The 21,709-nt window shown below is 43.9% G+C and overlaps 1 protein-coding gene across 2 annotated transcripts in view; it reads left to right on the top strand.

The window, feature by feature from the left end:
• Positions 1-21,709, top strand: part of UPF2 (UPF2 regulator of nonsense mediated mRNA decay) — a 2,519,933-nt gene that overhangs the window by 1,166,183 nt on the left and 1,332,041 nt on the right. For both annotated transcript variants that reach the window (XM_044088310.1, XM_044088311.1), the window contains exon 13: positions 19,642-19,845. In XM_044088310.1, coding sequence (XP_043944245.1) covers positions 19,642-19,845 — 204 coding nt within the window. The remainder of the gene's footprint in view (positions 1-19,641; positions 19,846-21,709) is intronic.

Genomic DNA, 21,709 nt, shown 5'->3' with positions numbered 1-21,709 from the left:
TAAGCCTGACTAGCCTGGTCTGCAAGGCTATGGAGTGCATCATCATGGAACTAATTAACAAAGACATCGGGAACCTCCAAACACTTGACCCGACCCAGTTTGACTTTGTTAAAGGCAGATCATGCCTACTAAACCTGGTTGACTTCTTTGAGACAGTCACCAAGGCCACAGACAAGGGAAAGGTGATTCACACAGTCTACTTTGACCTCGCCAAGGCTTTTGACACCATTCCCCACTCGGGTATTATAGAAAAACTCACCAGCCTGAACATTAACCCCTGCATCACGAGATGGGTTGCAAACTGGCTTACAGACAGAACTCACACGGTAAGAATAGCAAGCTCCAGGTGCGACTCTAAACCAGTTACTAGTGGTATCCCGCAAGGCTCAGTCCTGGGACCACTACTGTTCGGCATATACCTCTCAGAAGTACAGGCAAACACAGAAGTACTATGGCTAACCAGGTTCGCTGATGACGACAAACTGGGAGCCATAATTGAATCTTCGGCTGACATGGACATCCTCCAAAAGGCCCTTACTGAAACGTACATCAAGTGTCAAAGTCATGGCCTCAAGCTAAATGCTAAAAAATGCATAGTCATCCCGTTTGGGAAAAATGGAACACCCACAAATTACCACATAGGTGGCAGCCCCCTTAATACAGAAGAGGTAATAAGAGATTTGGGGACCCAGGTAAATAGTAGTATCTCCTTTGACAATCATATTGCCAAAGTAGTTAGGAAATCCTTCTATGTGGCTCATCTAATTACCAAAGGGGTTGCCTCAATAAATAAAGAGGTTATAGTGCCCCTGTACTCAGCACTCATCAGACCCATCATAGAGTACAATGCCCCATTTGGGATGTACTTCACAAGACACTTCCAACAGCTTGAAAGACCACAGAAGTACCTCACCAAGAGGATTACAGGCCTCAAATGTCCTATGCAGCCCAACTGAAAAAACTCCGGCTGTACTCACTGGCATATCACTTACTCAGAGGTGATCTCTGCCTGACTTACAAAGCCATGTCCAACTCAGAATTGATGGACATGCTACACCTAAAGAAATCCCAAGTCACTGCGAGCCACACGTGTTAGTGAGCTAAACCTCGCCACAACAATAAAAAGAACATGCTCGAGGGATAGATTCCTGTCACAGAGACTCCCCATGCTTTGGAACAAAATTCCTAACTACATTGGGCAGAGCCCCCTCACTAACACTCTTCAAGAGAATCCTTAACGAGTGGATGGGCAACAGAAAATACACCCCTGGGATCACTTCATTGGCTCTGCTTGACAGTGGCTCAGGTAATTAATCAATGAGGCAGCGAAAGCCGACACACTCTGGCTAGGCTTATAAATGCCCTCGGGCAGATAGCTTAGTACCTACCTATGATGGAATTGGAGTTAGAACACGTTATAGAGTTCTTAGAAGTGCCTCATTTCTGCAACTAAAATAGAATAGTTGTAGAATAACAAGGTTAAGCATTATGCAAATAGTAAAAGGAGTTCCAAACCACAGACGGAGCCAAGAAAACTGCAGGCAGCAAAAGTACAATAGAACACGTAGTTTATTACATCCAAAAAAGTAAGCGCTTTCGCGTAGGAAATCCCATGCTTCTTCAGACAATTACATATTTAAAAATCACATCCCAGTTATATACATTCATAGCCCAGTAAGGCGGGAAAGTTAATTGGTCATTTAATTAATTAACAAATCAAAAAGCTTGTAATTAAATATATAATCAATCCTCCCCAACGCTACTATCCTCATTTAAAGTGCACGTATACAAATAAAATCATCATTCAATAGTAAATCATTCAATATGCATATAAATCCATAAATACATTGTAAATAAATGAATAAAAAATGTGTGCATACACATATGCACATAAAACACATAACTAAGCCTAAAAAATAAAAACAACAATACCACAAATGATCTGACTAAAGGATGTAGAGTGTGTATATATAGGTTCATAGGTTCATATTAGGCTATCTGCCCGAGGGCATTTACAAGCCTAGCCCATAGTTTTGTGGCTTACGCCACCCCTTTAGTATGGGGAACTATACCCATTATTTTGCTGTGCCTCTGTCGAGCAGTGACACTGAGGTAATCCCTGGGGTATATCTGCGATCTCCCATCCATTGGTCAAGATTTCTCTTGAACAAGGCCAGCGAGGTGCTCTGCCTCACATATACCGGGATTTTGTTCCACAGCATATGGAGTCTTTGGGTGATGAATCTATCCCTCCAGCACGTCCTATTAATAGCCGTGTCGAGGTTTAAGTCTCCCGCCCTTGTGGCTCTGACGGATCTATATTTTTTGAGGTGAAGCATATTCATCAAATCTGGGTTTGACATGGCCTTGTATGTCAGGCAAAGGCCACCTCTGAGCAAGCGTGGCGACTGAATAGAGCTGGAGTTCTTTCAGTCGGGCAGCATAGGACAGATTTTTGAGACCCTTTATCCTTTTGGTGAGGAACTTTTGTGGCCTCTCCAGCTGCTGCAAGTGTCGGGTCAGATACATTCCGAATGGGGCATTGTACTCAATCATTGGTCTGATGAGTGATGAGTATAGGGAGACTATGACCTCCCATGATCTAGATGTGAATCCCTTCATGATAAGGTGGGCAATGTAGAAGGTCTTCCTAACTACTTTAGCTACATGGGTGTCGAATGACAGGCTACTGTCAACCTGGGTCCCCAGGTCCCTGATAACTTCTTCTGTGCTCAGTGGATTGCCACCTATATGGTAGCTAGGGGTAACCTTGTTTTTCCCGAAGGTTATGACTATGCATTTTTTGGCATTTAACTTTAGGCCATGGCTCTGGCACCAGTTATCCGTTTCTGTGAGCCCCTTCTGAAGGATATCTGTGTCAGATGTGTTTTCGACTACGGTGCCCAGTTTGCAGTCATCTGCAAACTTTGTCAGCCATAACCCTCCTGTGTTTGCTTGTACTTCGGAAAAGTAGATGCCAAACAAGAGTGGGCCCAGGACTGAGCCCTGTGGGACTCCACTTGTGACAGGCTTTGAGTCTGACATGGTGCCAGCAACTGTGACCCTGTGGGTTCTGTCACTCAGCCAGTTTGCAACCCATCTTGTGATGTATGGGTTAACATTTAAGCTGATGAGTTTTTCAATGATACCCGAGTGGGGTATTGTATTGAAGGCCTTCGCCAGATCGAGGTAGGCTGTATGGACTGCCTTTCCCTCATCAATGGCTTTGGTGACTGTTTTGAGAAAGTCAACCAAGTTTAAAAGGCATGATCTGCCTTTGACAAAGCCAAACTGGGTTGGATCCAAAGTCTGCAAATTCCCTATGTCTTTATTTATGAGGTCCATTATGATCCTCTCCATGGCTTTGCAGATAAGGCTTGTCAAGCTAATGGGCCAGTAATTTCCAGGGTCGGTGGAGGCACCGCCTTTGTGAAGTGGGACCACAGTCGCAGTGCCACTCCTGGCACGTATCCAGAGGTGAGACTATGATTAAACAGCTGTCCTAGCTGTGGGTTTAATTCCTCGTTGAGTTCGTGGAGCACACAGCCGAGGACACCATCAGGTCCCATGGATGCTGTGTCTTTTGCTTTGGAGAGAGCAGTTCTCACTTGGGCGTTAGAGATGTTTGGGGGGCTGCAATCGTTTGGTATAGATATCTCTCCTTTTGGGGGAGTTTGCACTGAACCTGTCAGCCAGTATGTTGGCAATGTCTGTAGGATCAGTAATCTTCACATCATTTTGAACTAGTTCTGAGCATATCTGGGAGTTTCCTCCCAGGTTTCTAACATAGCTAAAGAAGGCCTTATGATTGTCTTTTGAGTCTTTAGCTATTTTTCTCTCAAAATTTGCTTTGGATGATTTCATGAGAGCTCTTAGTTTTTTACTTATAGTGATCAAAGGTGTCTTACCTTTTAAGGATTTTGCTCTATCTTGTAGTAGCTTCCTCCTTTTGTTGTAGAGTTTGTTTATGGCTGGGGTCCACCAGACTGGACGCTTGCCTTTGGTACAAAGAGTTTTTGTTTTGCTTTTGATTGCCTTATCCATGCAGTTCTGCAGGTGCTGGTAGAAGGCATTTGTAAGTGATTCAGCGGCTTGAGTACTGTTTTCCGCTGGCTCGGGGGCCTTAAATATATATATGTATGTGTTGCATGAACTACCTGATTATTATGCTATAGAAATATATGTTTAAGAATAAAAACGCATATAGCTAACCAATATGATTATAAATGTAGACATCACTTCATTGGCTCTGCTTGACAGTGGCTCAGGTAATTAATCAATGAAGCAGCGAAAGCCGACACACTCTGGCTAGGCTTATAAATGCCCTCGGGCAGATAGCGTAGTACCTACCTATGATGGAATTGGAGTTAGAACATGTTATAGAGTACTTAGAAGTGCCTCATTTCTGAAACTAAAATAGAATAGTTGTGGAATAAGCATTAGCACAAATTGTCTGGAGAGTCACAAGTGTTAAACCAAAATCTCTGTCATGAATTTGTGAACAAAGTCTTTACAAAGTGCCATCAGGAAAGCAGAATGTAAGAGGAACGTAGCAGAAAGTAAGAGTCAAAAATCACAACATGTATGAATTCTCCTCAGTATGGACAACATAGATATCTGTGCAGTAACAGAAACCTGGTTTAAGGCTCCAGAGAGCACCCCAGCACTACAAGGCTACAACTCGTACCATACATTTTGGACACAGAACCCGGACAGAAACACAAAAGGCAGTGGTGTATCCATATTCTTCATGGATACCCACACCTCCAGATTAGTGGCACAGCACAATGCCTCAGAGATCATCCATGTGCAACATTATAACAACGGTCAAAACTGCAGTTCAAATTGTAGCTGGCTACAGATTAACCCCCATGACCTAGGACCCCCATTCCACTTTTCGGGAGACACTGGAAACTATGATGGTCCTACCAAACACCCTAATATTGGGTGATTTCAATTACCCAAACATTAACTTGGTGAATTACTCAAGTACTAACTCTCTTGCCCAACGATTACTAGAATTTATAAACGCGAACACCCCAGACCAACTGTTCAACACCCCCAAATGAGGTGACTAAATGATTGCACATGGTCATCACCAACATGGGTTCCACACCAGAGGTCATCCCTCGCTAATTAGATCAGACCATAAACTAATCAATCTGGATATGAACACTCCACCACCACCCCCAATCACCGTGAAAAAGTTTTGAAAAACAAACGTCACGTTACTTAAGACCAAGGTGGAAAGTTTAAGACCCCCCCATGCTAAATGATAATGCTGTCAAAGCTGCTGAATCCTTTACAAATGCACGGATCGTACAATCAAAAGCGAGACTCACACCTCCAAGAAAAAGGCAACCAGTCTGGTGGATCCCTGTCATAAACAAGCCATACATTATAAGGAGGAAACTAGTAGAGAAAGCTTTCTCAGTCTCTTTTTTTCCCCCTTATCTTTCTCACAAAACACACAAGACCTGACAAACCAGAGATATAATCACTGAAGTGTGAGCAAGTGACAGTACTTGAATATTTTTTGTATTACTTTTATAACTTAAGGAGCACAGTGTTACATATTGCTGCTAGCAATCATATCTGTGTCTGTTTCTGTCACGTAATCATTGTTTATTTAACTGACATTTGCGCAAGTGACTGAGATACTTACAGCACATGCCTGCCTGCCTTCCAGACAGCTTTGTTTGAAACCTGACTCTTGTCAGTCGCCCGTTTATTTGTACTTGATAGCTTTCTTAAGCAACAGCCGCTTCTAACACTTTTATCCCCAAGATTTCTTTAGAAAATATAAGTACCCACAAACTAGGGTTACCACCCGTCCCACTTTGCGAGGGACAGTCCCTCTTTGAGCAGTTGTGTCCTGTGAAAAAATAAAAAAAATGGCAAATGTCCTGAGATTTTAGGACAAAAATATTTCCTAAGTTTTCTTTAATAGTTGTATAAAACAGTTATTTTTTTATTTGAAACACCTAAATGTTATATGAAATGGCGTAAGCAACTCACATGCTACAATAATAGGATTTTACCTTGGCATAAAGTGAAGTTCTGTCCTTTGTACTAGTCATGGGTATGTTTTGTCCTGCAAAATCTGTCATTTCTACAAAAAATGCCCCACTTTGGGCATTTGAAAAGGTGGCAACCCTACAGCAAACTAATTAAATACACACTTCTAATAACATGCCTTAATTTTTCAACCAATTAAAGCAAGACACAAAAATGTGAAACATCGAAGCATAATTGTTTGATGCTTGGTAAATAATATGTATTACCATTAAATGACTTTATAAATATTCCAGACTTACATACATGAATGTCACTTTCTTCTTCAGTTCACTTTTAGTGTTTAAATGATAGTTTAACCATGGCAGCTTTCTCGTATTTAATCTGATCTGCCAGTACAGCTCCCTTCAGCCTAATACATCTTCTTCTAAAATCAGGGGCAATTTACCCAAACCTTTTAAAAAAACGACACTTAATGTTGTGCTTAAGCAATGCATTAACTGATATTTTCTTTGTATTTTAATAGCAAGCCTGTTTTCAAAAATCATCAAGTATGCGTGGGTTAAAATGTTTAACTGAAGCAAGCTCCGTTTTTGTATTTTAACTGAAGTAAGCTCCGTTTTTGTACTTTAACTGAAGTAAGCTCTGTTTTTGTACTTTAACTGAAGCAAGCTCCGTTTTTGTATTTTAACTGAAGCAAGCTCCGTTTCTGTATTTTAACTGAAGCAAGGCAAGCTCCATTTTAAACAGAGCTTGCCTTGCTTCAGTTAAATGAGGATAACTGCCAGTGAGGGGAAAATGCAACATTATGCTCTGCAAGGAATCAAAAGATATAAAAAAAATGCATGTACCGTTGAGCCTAAGGAAAAAAAAAAAAAACATTATGATGGACACTTTTTGCATACAGCTCGCTTGACTCCACGTGCATGCTATGCCACTTCCCTATGCAGTTTGTAAGAAATGCAATGCAATACATTGCAAAACTGGAGAGAAACGGGCAGTAGCAGATAAAACAACATAAGGAAAATAAAAAATTAACTGCACACACTACCGTTTACCTGAAGCAATGAAGAAATCAACAATAAAAGAAGCACTGAGTGAAGCTGGGAACCCAAATGAATGTTCGTTATTCCAGACGAAAGATAAACAGGAGTGGAAGAAACCTCTGCACACCTTTTTAATGGAAGTATACGCTGTGGGTGGAACTCAAAAAAAGTCACAAATGATGGTCAAAAAAATGGGAGGGGAGTACATAAGTGATTGACAGCACATTAATTCAGACCGAAGGAAAAAGGCAGTTGCAGGAATGAGCTAGTGCCCCTTTAAGTTTCATTACAAGGCTTGTAAATTTAATGTTTTTGAATATCAATACAAATTTTATTATATTGACTGTTATGCTATGTACTCACTGAAACTGCATGCTATGTACTCACTGAAACTGCATTATAAAAGAAACTGTTGTAAATATTGATTGCATTAAAAATAATACCTTGGAGCTTTTCTCCCTGGGCCTCCCTAGAAAAGGGCACTTGTGCCGAGTCGACTTTCTTGGTTAATAAATAATGAAATGTTGCCTATGTCATTGTTTAAAACATGAAGCTTTTATTGATGTGTTAAATTTGTATGCACAATTATACATACACACAAACATGCACACATATATATAAAGCACTATAGGAAGTATCATAGCAGCTGCTTGGACTTTGAGGCTTCCTATTTCCAAACCTTTTTCCAAGCATTATAAGTTGTGTTCTTTTCTAGGAGTGGAGCAGGTTTTGTTGCTGCAGTCCTTCAGTGTAGCTAGTTCCCCCAGTTTACACCTGTGGTTGTGTTAACTACTGCATTTAGTACTCTTCTCTGTAAGGTATAATACTGCAGCAATTATCCCTGTGGTGAATATAGTGGCACGCATGAATGGATGAACGAGATTCCCCCTGTCTGCTGTTTAGCAAAACCTCAGCCAAGGGAATGGGCTTGGCAGAGTCATTGGAGAAAGAAGAACCTGTTGAGCTTGACTCTAGTCTGAACTGACAGCAGCAGTACTTGTTTGAATACTTGAATCACTGTTGCAGTACATGCCCCAAGGTGATTTCCATCTTTTTTTTTTCTCTTTGTGTATAGTTCTTGTGTTTTGGGGCTATCTGTTCTGTATTTCTTTTGGTTTGACATCAGTGTTGTTGCACTGGGACTTTTCCAACATTAACTCTGTAAGCCCACACTAACAGACAGACTTTTTAGGTTGATACGTGTCCCTTTCTGTACCAATAAAAAAAAAAAAAAGAACGTAGTGCAGACTGTTTTTTCCTTTTTACTTAGCGTCTTGCGATGTGTTTAGTGTGGGGATGAGACATCCAAAGCTCTGGAGTGCAGATCAGTTCTGATGGATGGAAATGTCTTCTAGTGGCTGAAATACATTTATGCTTAAGAATACTTCTGCACCTATCTGTTTATTTAAACATATGTTATTATAGTTTATCATGCAGCTGTGCTTTCTAATGCTGTTGTATAACATACTGTATAACTATAGGATGTTATGTGATCCTATCTCGCCTACATTCTGACTGATGGGTTCGGAGCCGATCCCTCGGCTCCGACTCGGCACGCTTATGCTATAGAGCAAGGCCTCTAATTGGCTGAGCTATCTTTATCCCAGGATGCACCACCACTAATCCCCCAGATCTCGTTTGCCGCTTTCAGAGCTTGGACGTGGTCTCAACATTGGCTGGGCTAAGTACTATTTATTAGGCTTTTTCCCTGTCAGTATTTGCTTCATTTAAACCCAAAAGCTGTTTTAACGCCTATTCTTTGTGTACGAGTGTTTTTGTGGAATTTGGTTGAAATTTCGTGTTTTTTTCCTGTCAGAGAAGGTTCCCGTTTAAGTTAGAGGGGCCTTCCCCTGTGGTTACTACTACCTTATTGGTTGTGTGTGGGTCAAGTACCCGTTTAAGTTAGAGGATCTTGACCCTCCTGTTCGCCTTTTCTCTTTGAACAATCTTGTGTGTAAAAAAAAAAAAAAAAAAAAAGTTCTTTAGTTTAAATATTTAACAATAATCTAGTGGCATATATATTTTTGTTCTTGTGTGTCAAACCCTTTGCTGTTTAGTTGTGGTTAACTGTTTTTATAGCCTCATTATGTCTAAAGAGCATAAACCCTCCGGGTTTAAAAAGTGCACGAGGTGTGGCTTCAAAATGTCCATAATGGACGACCACTCCTCGTGCGTCTGTTGTCTAGGTGCTAAACATCTGCAAGAATCGTGCAGTGTATGCCATGCGTTTTCTTCCGGAGTCCTCCAGGAGAGGAAAAACAAATTAATCCTCAAAGGATTAATCAAGCCTTCCTTCGAGGAGGCTTTATCTTCCTCTCCGTCTCCTTCTAAAAAGAGGAAAGCTTCGGCTCCGACCAGTCAGTCGGAACCGACCGCTAAGAAAACTAAGCAGACTTCTCCATCGGCTCCACGGACTTTGGAGCCGAGGTCGGAACGGTCTGCCTCGATGCCTCCAGCCTCGACCCCTCTGGTTTCGGAGCCGAGGTCTGGGGCATCGAGGCGGGTCACCCTCATCGGCTCCACTGATATTGGAGCCGATAAGGGTCATCGGCTCAGACTCTTCCCCCTCGGAGCCGAAGTCCTTATCGGCACCGAGGGAAATTTCCTTGAAAGTTTCCTCGGAGCCGATAATTGAGTCATTTCGGAGCCGGTCCCCGAGCCCTTCGGAGCCGATGGAGAAATCGGTTCGGGCCCGATCGGTATCCTCGAGATCATCCAAGATGTCTGATTCGGACATCGACAGGGTGCTCCTTCGACTCTTCCAGTCTCCGGTGTTCCAAAAGATGGTTTCGGCTCCAGCCCAGTTGGCTTCGGAGCCGATGGTCCACTCCCCTACTGTATTTCCTCCTCCAACAGCTTCGGCACCGTTGGAGCAGGTGCTGGTGGAACCAGTGGAGGTGTTAGGGTCGGGCCCGACCCTTGCTCCAACTCCGGCTCTTGGGTCGGAGTTCAGTGCACGGACTTCTTCCTTCGGCCCTGGGGGGGAGGCTTTGGGATTGATGCTTTTGGTCCCAAGTCTCCCTCTTGGTGCGTCGGCGGCGGGAGTACCGTCCACTGTCGTGGCCACGGAGGGGGGACCCTCCCAGGATTCTGGTGGTCCCGCCTTCAGGGCTATGAGGAGTGCTTTAGCCAAATCTTCCTTGGCTACCTCCACAGTTTCCCCAGCTCCTTCCCTACATTTGGAGACTGGGTCGTTGGCAGTATCCCTGTCCGTAGACAGCGGAGCCCCTGGGCCTCAGGTTACCCCCGCTGGGTTTTCTCCCCCTCCTGGAGGTCCTTCTGAAGCCTCTTCGGAAGAACCTCCCAGGAAGAGAACGTGCAAGAGGAAGCACGTCGACTCCCCTGACGAGTCTTTGACATCTGACACTGATCTCGATGATGCAGAGGGGTCCCCCAAGTCGTCCTCGGATGATGTCTCCTTTGCAGACATCCTGGAAGCCCTAAAACAACGAGGCGGCTGGCAGTCCAAACCTCCCTCTGCTGATGAGTCGGTGTTCCTGAAGGCCTTCGGGGCTCAGCCCTCTGCCTCCTGGGTGTCTCCGCCCTTCGACAAGCTCTTGGATTTGATCAGTCAAGGCGTGGGAACACCCAGACTCTGTGGAACCGGTGCCCGCTCGTCCGAACAAATTTCTCTCGGCGCCCCTGGATAGAGAGTTCCTTACGAAAGGTGTGGCTGTAGATGCTATGGTGGTGGCATCTGCTACCCAGCAAGATGTAGCAGAGGCTTCTACGTCCGTCCATCCTCCTAATAAGGAGTCTAGGAGCATGGATCGATGCACGTAAGCACCCTTAGTTCAGCGGCCTTTACACTGAGGTCTTTGAACTACCTGACGCACTTTACGAGATTTCAGAGGGATCTGATTAAGGAGCTATCTGATACCCTCTTGGGTAACCTGCCTGAGGAGCTGGCCCAGATGGTTGGATCTCAGCTGGCTACAATGTCATCCATTTCGAACTCGTCCATGAGGCTCATTTCGTATGCGGCCGAAGGGGCGAGTAGAGCGGCGGGTACAGGCATTGCTCTACGGAGACAAGCCTGGCTCCGCCTGTGTCATTTCGTGGAGGCCTTTAAGTCTTCATTTGCCGACGCCCCCTTTGATGGGTCCTCCCTGTTTGGACCCAAGGTAAAAGACACACTTACCCGCTGTGAACAGGAGGGTAAGACTCTGACTGCCGTAGGGGCATGATTTTCCACTCCCTTTCGGCCTTATCCCAAGGCTAAAAAAGGAGGGAAGATGTGGTTCCGTAGATCTCAGAAGTCTTACCCCTCTCAGCAGGAAGGTTCCCCCTCCATAGGCAGAGGAGGGGGAAATTCATCTGGAAGACGCCATCCCAGAGGCGGCAGAGGCCCTCGCAACACTGGAGACCGCGAGTCCTTTCGTGGCTCTTCAGCTTTTCATAGTCCCTGAGGGATTGCCTGGCTGTGCTGCTCCGGAGCCAGTCTGGGGTCGTTTTTCGAAGCACCTGAAGGCCTGGAAAGGGATCACTCAGGACTGATGGGTGCTTCGGATTATCGCCGGAGGTTACTCCATCCCATTCTCTCGCCCCCCCCCCCCCTTCAGTCCAAAAAAATCCCGGACCCGCCACCCAGTCAACGGGATACCGCAGCCTCAGAAATTTCAAAGCTGCTGCAAAAAGGAGTCATCCAATCGGTCCCCGCAGACCAGATCGGATTAGGGACTTACTCAAGATTCTTTTTGGTGCCAAAAAAGACCGGGGACTTGAGGCCCATTTTGGACCTAAGCATCCTAAATCGTTCAGTCAGGAAGTCCAAGTTCCGAATGGTCACTCTACAAACCATTCTCCCATTGTTGGAGAAGGGTGTTTGGATGTGCTCCATAGATCTCAAGGACGCGTATTATCATATCAGAATACATCAAACTTCCAGGAGACATCTGCGCTTCAGCCTAGGAGGCAGTCATTTTCAGTTCCGTGCGCTGCCCTTTGGTCTCACCACAGCCCCCAGGGTGTTCACCAAATGCTTGGCAGTAGTGACTGCTCACCTGAGAAGTCTAGGATTCCAAGTGTTTCCGTACCTAGACGACTGGCTCCTAACTGCCACCTCCAAGTATCTACTTCTGCGGAGCCTACAAGCCACTGTATCACTGGGCAATTCCCTTGGAATCACCTTCAATTGGCCAAAGTCTGTGTTGCGGCCATCTCAAAGAATAAGATTCATAGGGGTAGAGATAGATTCAAACCAGATGCGGGTCTATCTACCTACAGACAGAATTCATACCATTCAAAATCAAGTTCGAGCCTTACTCCCCAGGTCCAAAGCCCCAGCCAGAATGGTCCTGCAGCTATTGGGATCCATGTCTGCCACAGTTCTGCTAGTTCCCTTGGCAAGGTTGCACATGAGAATCCTCCAGTGGCTTCTTTCAACTCAGTGGTCCTTTCAGGAACTCCCTCTCAATCACCTCATAGTGATCACGGAATCTTGCAAACGGGACCTTCGCTGGTGGCTAGTGTCCTCCAATTTAGATCAGGGACGACCCTTCATTCTTCCTCCTCCGGCGGCCACTTTGACCACGGACGCCTCCCAGATGGGGTGGGGGGGGCATTCCCTGGGCAGGTCAGTCCAAGGCAAATGGCACCCGGAAGAGACTCCTCTTCACATCAACATCCTAGAAATGAGGGCAGTACTCCTGTCCCTTCAAGCCCTTCACGATTATCTCCCTCAGGGCGTAATTGCTGTTCACTCGGACAACATGTCAGTTGTCTGGTACCTGAACAAACAGGGAGGGACCAGATCCTATCCTCTTTGCAGAGAAGCCATGAGAGTTTGGGAATGGGCAGTCTCGACCAAACGCTTCCTAGTGGCTACTCACATACCGGGCAAGTCCAATGTCATAGCCGACAGATTGAGCAGAACCATCCTCTCTCCTCACGAATGGTCTCTGAATATGACAGTTGCAAGGCAGATTTTCAGTGAATGGGGAGTTCCGTGTTGCGACCTCTTCGCGACTCCTCTGAATGCGAAGTGCAAAGAATTTTTCTCCCTAACCCCGGCTCCGGGGAAGAGCCCCATGGACGCTTTAGTCCATCCTTGGCCCACCGGCCTGCTTTATGCCTTCCCTCCAGTTCCTCTCCTCCCCAGGGTCATTCAAAAGGCATCTCTCTTGGGGAGCAGGATGATCTTAATTGTTCCTTACTGGCCTCGTCAAGTGTGGTTTCCCTATCTTCGGAAACATGCTCTGGAAGGTCCGTGGTTCCTGGACCAGGTCCCAGACCTACTGATTCATCAGTCGGGACTATTACACCAGTCCCTGCACACCTTAAAATTGACGGCCTGGCTCCTCCTCTTCCGACGATAGTCAGGAGTCATACACTGGATCCAGATGTTGTGCACATATTATCTTCAGCCCACAAGTCTGCTACAAAGAAACTGTATTCTAGCAAATGGAAAAGGTTTGCTATTTGGGCTCAACTCCGGGGCCTGGACCCCATTTCTACTCCTGTGGCAGAAGTACTAAAATTTCTGACCTCTCTTTTCAATCAAGGCTCTTCAGTTTCTACCATCAAAGTACAATTGGCAGCAATATCTAATTTTCATGAATCCATAGACCCACCTTTAATGAGCAACAGATTGTGTAAGACCTTCTTGAAAGGTGCTGCTGTATTAAGACCTCCGATTTCTCATCCTGCACCTCCATGGGATCTCGATATAGTGTTGCGTGCCTTGACTTCTTTTCCCTTTGAACCGGCAGCTACCTGTGATCTAAAGTTTCTATCATGGAAGACAGCCTTTCTAGTGGCGATTACTTCAGCCAGAAGGGTTTCAGAGCTTCAAGCTTTGTCAGTGAAACCCCCGTACTTGGTTTTTCATACAGACAGAGTATCCCTCAGGCCAAATCCTTCTTTTGTTCCTAAAGTTTGTTCTACTTTATGCTTGCAACAATCGTTAGAGCTTCCAGTTTTTTTCCCAAAATACTCTAATAAAGCGGAGTTTATATTCCACACACTAGATGTCCACAGACAGTTACGTTTTTACTTAGATATCAGTTGTTTGTATCCTTTGCAGAAAACAAATTGGGCAACGCTGTCACAAAGGTCACTATTGCCAAATGGATCAGGGACTGTATTATTCAAGCTTATATTTATTCTAACAAAGAGCTTACCACCTCTGTCAAGGCTCATTCTACAAGGGCTATGGCTACTTTGGTAGCATTTCATTCTAAGCTTGCTATTGGTGACATTTGTGCTGCGGCTACATGGTCTTCCCCGCACACCTTCATTTCCCACTACAAATTAGATGTGGCATCTAGAGGACGAGCTTCATTTGGTTCCACAGTGCTCAGGAGTGTTTTCCAATGAGCCACCCGGGACTTAGGTGCGAGGGACGCTGTCCCATCAGTCAGGATGTAGGCGAGATAGGATCACATAACATCTTTTAGTTATGTACTCACCATAACTTCAGATGCTTGGGATCCATCTCGCCTACATTCCTAATAACCCACCCTCCTTCCCCCTTCCTTGGAGATCAGAGGATATCAGAAGGTCCAAATCCTGTTGTTTCATCTTGAAACATCTAACAAGGTTATATAAACAAGTTGTGCATGTGTGCATGAATGCGGACAAACAAGATCTGGGGGATTAGTGGTGGTGCATCCTGGGATAAAGATAGCTCAGCCAATTAGAGGCCTTGCTCTATAGCATAAGCGTGCCGAGTCGGAGCCGAGGGATCGGCTCCGAACCCATCAGTCAGAATGTAGGCGAGATGGATCCCAAACATCTGAAGTTATGGTGAGTACATAACTAAAAGTTATTCAGCAAGCTTGATTTTGATCCACACAGGGTTGATTAGTCTAATCAAGAAAGCTAAACTTTGTCAGAAAATAACTAACATAGCTATCATGTTAATGAAGGCAGACATTCATGATAGAGGTTTTCTTTAAGAGAATCATAATAAACTGATGTCCTATTTCCATGTTTCAGTATTCATAACATGAGGGAGGTCCCTACCTAGCTGATCCAAATGTCTGTCCAGTATGCCAAGGACTTAAGCTACTGCATGGTACGTGTGACGTTGCACATATAGAGCAGCCAAGTGTTGGCCATAAAAGTGACTTCTGCATGCACCATCCTCTGAACTTCTCTGCCGCTAGTCCAAACAACAGCATCCAGCCATCTGTCTAGAAACTATCCTTCTAGGCCTAACTTTTTAAGGAGGAAGACCCGTGCACCTTCCCAACAACACAAGAAGGCCACAGGCAAGCAGATGCCTCCTAGGTCTCAGCCATCCTTTCCTCAAAAGGCCCCCCTTTACAGACAAGCCAGGTAGTCTGTGACTACCTGGCAACTTTCTCAAAAACCCCCCTTTCCCAGTGCCTTTCTCATTTCCTTTCAAATTGGACAAGCATTACCACAGACAAATGGGTCATGTCTGTTGTACAAGAAGGGTTACTACATGACTTGGAAAACCATTTTGCCCTTCACGGGAATTTTGCAACACCTAAAGGACCAGATCCACCTTTTTCCTCAAGTCATTCAAGACTTGCAAGGAACCATTCAGGAGGTTCCTGCTTTGGAGAGAGGAAAAAGGGTTCTATTCAAGGATGTTCTTAGTTTCCAGGAAAGATGGCCCTTGGAAACTAATTTCAGACTTGTGCAACTCAGTTTTTGCCTACAAGTACCCACCTTCAGGATGCTTAACCTGCACACACTGTTTCCACTCTTGCTACCCCAGGCTTACCTGGTTTCCTAGACATAAAGGACGCATACCTTCACATTCCCATCAAGCCTCTTTTCAGGAAATTCTTACATTTTTCTGTTGCTTCCACTCATTTTCATTTCTGTGATTTGTCCTTTGTACTCCCTGTTGCATCAAGGGTATTCACAAAGTGTTTGGCTCTTGTCATTGCCTTTTGTAGATTCCAGGGAATCCTCATTTACCTTTACCTGGGTGACCTGCTCAATCAAGCAGAACATCCAGTCTTCTTGCAATACAACCTTCAAACCACCATCTCCTTGCTCCTCAGTCTGGGATTCACCCTCACCTATAGCAAGTCTTCCCCTACTCCCTCTCAGGAACATGTTTTTCTAGGTTGCAGAATAAGGACAGGCCTCATGACTGCCTGCCTACCTTTGCAAAAGGTGCACTCTCTTTAAACTTACTTCCTACAGTTGCTTCTGCTGCCCTGTCTGACTGCTAAGGAATTCCTCAGGATGCTAGGGTTCATGGCTTCGGTTATACCAATGCTATCCCTAGCCAGACTGCACGTGCGAAAATTCCATTGATAATTGAAAACACTCTGGTCCCAGCATGCTCATCCTCTAGCATTTGTCCTTCCATTTTTGCCTTGCCTAAAGAAGGAATTGCTTTGGTGGATTCAGCAAATTTCTCAGAACCCCAGGACCTCCTCTGCAGCCTCTTCCTTCAGTACATGAAATGTTCACCAGTGCTTCAGATCTTGGGGGGGGGGGAGCAACTCTGGGGAGCATTTCTATGTTTCCTCTCATTTTCAGTCCTGTGCTTTGTCCATAGGTAAGCAACACATCAACATCAAAGAGATGAGGGCTCTGATCCTGGCCCTTCAAGCCTTCAGATCATATCTTCTACCAGGTCCTTTGAAGTTGTTCACAGACAACACCACTGTTCTCTGGTATGTGAACAAGCAGGAGGGAACTAAGTATTTTCTGCTTTGCAGATTACCAGTCTAAACCTGGGAGATTGCACTTCAAGTAAAGGTAACTTTGACAGCTGTTTATATACCATCAGCTCAAAATGTTAAGGCAGACACTCTGAGCAGATCATGACACAAGTCCATGAATGGATGATCCACAGGGATGTGTTTCTGGGCATTATTCATCAGTGGGGTGCACCTCAAATAGATCTCTTTGCCTTCCATATGAACTGAACAAACAACTTCCAAAATTCTGTGCCAGAGTCCCACATCCTCTGGTTTGGAGGATGGACACCATATGATTCTCCTGGAAGGGGATATTTCTCATCGCATCCCCTCCTTCTCCCTTATTCAGAAAATCCTTCTGAAGATACAGAAGGACAAACCAAAAATCTTGTTGGTGACCCCTTTTTGGCCAAGACAGCATTGGTTCTCTCTTCTTCTGCATTTAGCCAAGGGCAGTCATCACAAATTACCATACAGAGTGGATCTATTCACACACAACACGAGATCTCTCATTCATCCACAGTTGTCAACACTGAAACTGACCTTGTGGGTGATAGGCTTCTGATTCATTTCAGACACCTTCCTTCTGAAGATATGCTTCTAGTCCTGCAGAAGGCCAGGAAACCTAATACAAGTAGATCCAAGTTGTCCATATGGAAGAAGTTCTCTGTCTAGTGTCTTAATAAGAGACTAGATCTATTTTCAGTGGATATTCCCTTAGTCCTTTCTTTTGTGAGCTGCTAAAGGCTGGACTGGCTTATTCTTCACTTAAAGCCCATTTGTCAGCCATTTTGCCATGTCTGCCTTTGACTCCCCCTTTTGCTTCTAAATTAGAGGTTGAACTTTTCGTAAAAGGCTTCCTTCAATGCAGACCTCTGAGAAAACCTGTTCCTCCTTTCTGGGACCTAAATTTTGTTTTGGAAAAGTTGACCCAGTCTCGCTTTGAGCCTGCTGCCTCATCCTCCCTAAAATTCTGCACTTGGAAAACTGTTTTACTGGTAGCCATTACTTCTGCTAAGTGAGTTTCAGAACTCCAAGATTTAATGACTTCACAACCTTTCTGATTTTTCACAAGGATAGGGTGCCCCTTCATACCAACCCTTTCTTCATGCCTAAAGTTTTTAATGACTTGTCCCTTCATCTGCTCACCTTTTTCCCTTCTCCCCAAAACTCCAGTGAGAGGGTTCTTCACACTTTGGATGACAATTCAGATTTTATCTGGCCAAGACCAAGTCTGTTAGAAAGGCTGAGCAATTGTTTGTTTCCTTTCACCCCAGGGTTCTGGGAAAGCATGTCTCTAAACAGACTGTTTCAACTTCGATCTCAAAGGCAGTTTTCTTTTGCTCTCTCTCTCTCTCAGGGGAAAACTCTTTCATCCTCTGTTAAAGCCAATTCCACTAGAGCAGTAGCTTTCTCTGGAGCCTTCTTTCAAGGCCTGGACACTGCTTCTATCCTAGAAGCAGCTACTTGGTCCTCTGTCTATACCTTTACAAAACACTACAAACTGCATTTTGCACAGGATTTGCTAGAGCAATTCTGCATGGCTCTGTAGAGACTTCCTGTGCTCCTTTACCCCCTTTCTCACTCCTGTGCTTTGGTATTCTTTCTCTTGTTAAGAATACTGCAACATGAGAATAGCAGGGCATAGAATAGTTGTGTAAAATCTTACCATAATCATAAATGTTCTCTTCCATGTTGCAGTATTCTATCTCACCCTCCTTCCCCCTTGATTCATGCTCTTCCTTGGATTTTCCTTTTGCCTCTTATCCTTGGAATGGTGCTCAGAATGGGGCATTCAGTTCTGAGGATGGTATGTGCAGACATCACTTTTATGGCTGATGCTTGCCTGCTGCATGTGCAATGTTGCATGTACCTTGCAGTAGCTTAAGTCTGTGGTATACTGGTTGGATGTTCAGGTCACCTAGGCAGGGTTCTCCCTCAAGTTATGAATACTGCAACATGGAAGAGAAGGACATCTATGGTTATGGTAAAATTTACAAAACTATTCTTTACTCATAGTAGTCTTTGAAGGAACTCTGTAAAGTTTGTAGTAAATGTGAATAAAATGTAAAGTGGTCACTGTTCTTTCTTGGGAAGAGCGGATTGCTTTTTGCAAGTGAGGGGAGAACAGCTGTCTCAGGGAAATGTGTTCAAGTATCTTGGCGTGGACAGAAGAGGAGGATCAAGACATTGATCAGCAAATGGATGAAGCATTGAACTGTATTGTAGGGCTTGTCCTGAAGTGTGATGGTAAATTGATACCTTAATCATAGGACATAGCTCCCACTCAGTCGGTCTCCATCCTCACCTAAAATTTGAGTAGTAGCTGAAAGCATGTGGGAACAGGTGCAAACAATAGATATGAGGTTCCTTTATTGTGCATAATAATTATCTCCTGTGATAGTGAGGAGCTTAACATTCCAAGAAGATGTCTGAGCACAGCCACTGATCATGGGTGTTGAGAGGAGTCCTTTGATATGGTTTGAACGCCTTGTGAGAATATCTCCTCTGTATATCTTACAGGAGGTATACCTGGCATAGTTCACTGAAAGGAGGCCCTTGGACAGATCCAGAACATGTTATAGGGATTACCCATTACCTTACCTCAGAACTTCTGGGGATTTCGCAGAATGAGCTGGGGATAATGAAGTCTGTTGTATCATGCCCAGGACAATCTGTTTAAAAAACAGACAGATGAAACATGGAAAAAATAGCTCTGAATGAGTGTAGTGGTACGGAATTCCATCCTCCTCCTGTTATTTTGGTTGGTTATGTTAGATTTAAAACAAATGATGTATTAACTGCAAATAATGTCTCCCTTTGCTACTTTATTTTGGCTACATTCAGATTCTTTAAGATTTTAGATTGTTAATATGCATGTCTCTTTACTTACTAAGCTGGAAAAAACGAAATGTCCTTTCACTCGATTTGTTGACTTTTAATTTTAGGTCTTGAGACAAATGAGAAAGCTACCTTGGCAGGATCCAGAGGTGAAGAATTATGTAGTGTGCTGTATGATCAACATTTGGAATGTGAAGTATAATAGCATCCACTGTGTGGCCAATTTGTTAGCTGGCCTGGTACTGTATCAGGAGGATGTGGGTATTCATGTTGTCGATGGAGTCCTAGAAGATATTCGTCTAGGGATGGAGGTACAGACATTTTCTTCTCTTTATCATTTATACTGTAGGAATAAAGCTTGTTGTATGGTAAAACTGTATGCATACACTTCTGATATTTAGTTAGAAACCTTTCTAGTTCAGTTTTGTTGCAGCCCTTCAAGACACCTTGTCTTGTTTATATCATATAACCATAACATGAACACTTCCCTCATACTAAGACATCGCTCAATTTCACGTCATTGTCTCTAATCATGTAATCTGATATCTCTTTTAATATCTTACTAGAATTGTCTCTGGTTTCATTTCTCATATACTAATCTATGTAAAAAATATGAATTTTTCCTCACATACTCTTTTCAACTCGTGCTATTGGTTTTTGTTGCACTCTACTATGAAACATACGTTCTATGTTTTTCTCATTATTTTTTTTTCACTCTTTTGTTTTGTAATGTAACATGATACTTTGTGATTGAAAATATCTGTACTTGATTTTTGAAATAATTGTGATTGTGGAGCTTTTCTCCCCGGGCCTCCACTGAAAATGGGCACTTTCTGGCCCAGTAGGACTTTTCTGGTAAAGAAATGTCAAATAAATAAATATTACTGAGGGTGTTGCCCTGTTAAAGTGCTGATCACAAGCTGGCAAAATATTTAGGAAAAGGAGAAGACTGATGGAGTGCAGAATTTCTTGAATTCAGGTTTGCTAAAGTAGTTTGAATAATACGAGAAGGCTAAACCTCATAGACAGGGCTCTCTTGGTGGTCATAGCTGTAGAAGGAAGATGACTGGTGGCTCCAAATTATCGGGTAGGAGTAGGTGAAATATGCACTGCGGCTGTAGCAGCTTTAATGTGAATAGTGTGAAGCCGGAGTTCATAATGAGCAGATCAGTGTGTCTTTTTGGTCTAGAGGTATGATTCTCGCTTTGGATGCGAGAGATCCCATGTTTAAATCCTGGACGAGCCCTCCTTTTCTGAAGACTACTTTCCACTACACATTTTCTGGTTATACACCTCTGTATGCATGTGTTTATCTGCATCAGCTGGAAAGGCCACAGAAATACCTCACAAAGAGAATCCATGGCCTCCAACACCTGTCCTATGCAGACAGGCTCAAATCACTATCACTCTGCTTGGTATTGTACATATTGCTCAGAGGTGATCTGTATCTCACCTACAAGGCAGTCTTGGACCCTGCCCTACTAGAGATGCTCCATATCCGTAAGTTTAACTTCTCGTGCATTACCTGCTTGAAAGGCCTGAATCTAATATGCAATGTCAACAAAACCTGCTGGAGAGGCTGCCCTGTCTCTGGAATAGACTTCTTATACACGTCAAAAAAAGTACTCTGCTGACCCTCTTCAAGCACAACCTTGATGAGTGGATGGGAAACCACAAATTTGTCCCAGGTATTCCACCTGTGTCCCTCATTGACAGGGGCGACAAGTGCTGTCTGAGGTTTCTTTTTTGGAATAAACTCTTGGCTAGGCTTGTAAGGACACCATGGCCATTAGCCTAGTAACCTCCTATGATCATAGTGCAAGGTATGTTTACTTCTTTAAGCTATAGTTATTTCAGAGTTACTTCGTGGATCAAGTCCTTATCCATTCTGTCCTGTTTTTCCACTCCTTACAGTATGTGTCATGCATGAATATCACCCAACCTGTACCTGATATACTAAAGTTATGTTCTTGTCACAAATATTCATTTGGTAGTCTTCTTTTCTTGAAACGTTTGTAGTACTTCTAAAACATTGCTTACATTACAGTCTGACTTTGAAGACACTGTTTAATTTAAAATAATTGAGATTTCATTTTCTGGTGTTCCTGTCTTGATGCATTTCTGAAAATGTTAAGCTGCCATTCTGTGGAGTGCATATGACTCCTGTTGAAGCTC

Source organism: Protopterus annectens, chromosome 11.part0, assembly GCF_019279795.1.
Source record: "Protopterus annectens isolate FY-2018-M chromosome 11.part0, PAN1.0, whole genome shotgun sequence".
Classification (NCBI taxonomy): Eukaryota; Metazoa; Chordata; order Ceratodontiformes; family Protopteridae; genus Protopterus; species Protopterus annectens.
Note: the sequence above shows the minus strand (reverse complement) of the source record. Positions and strands in the feature narration are given on the sequence as shown.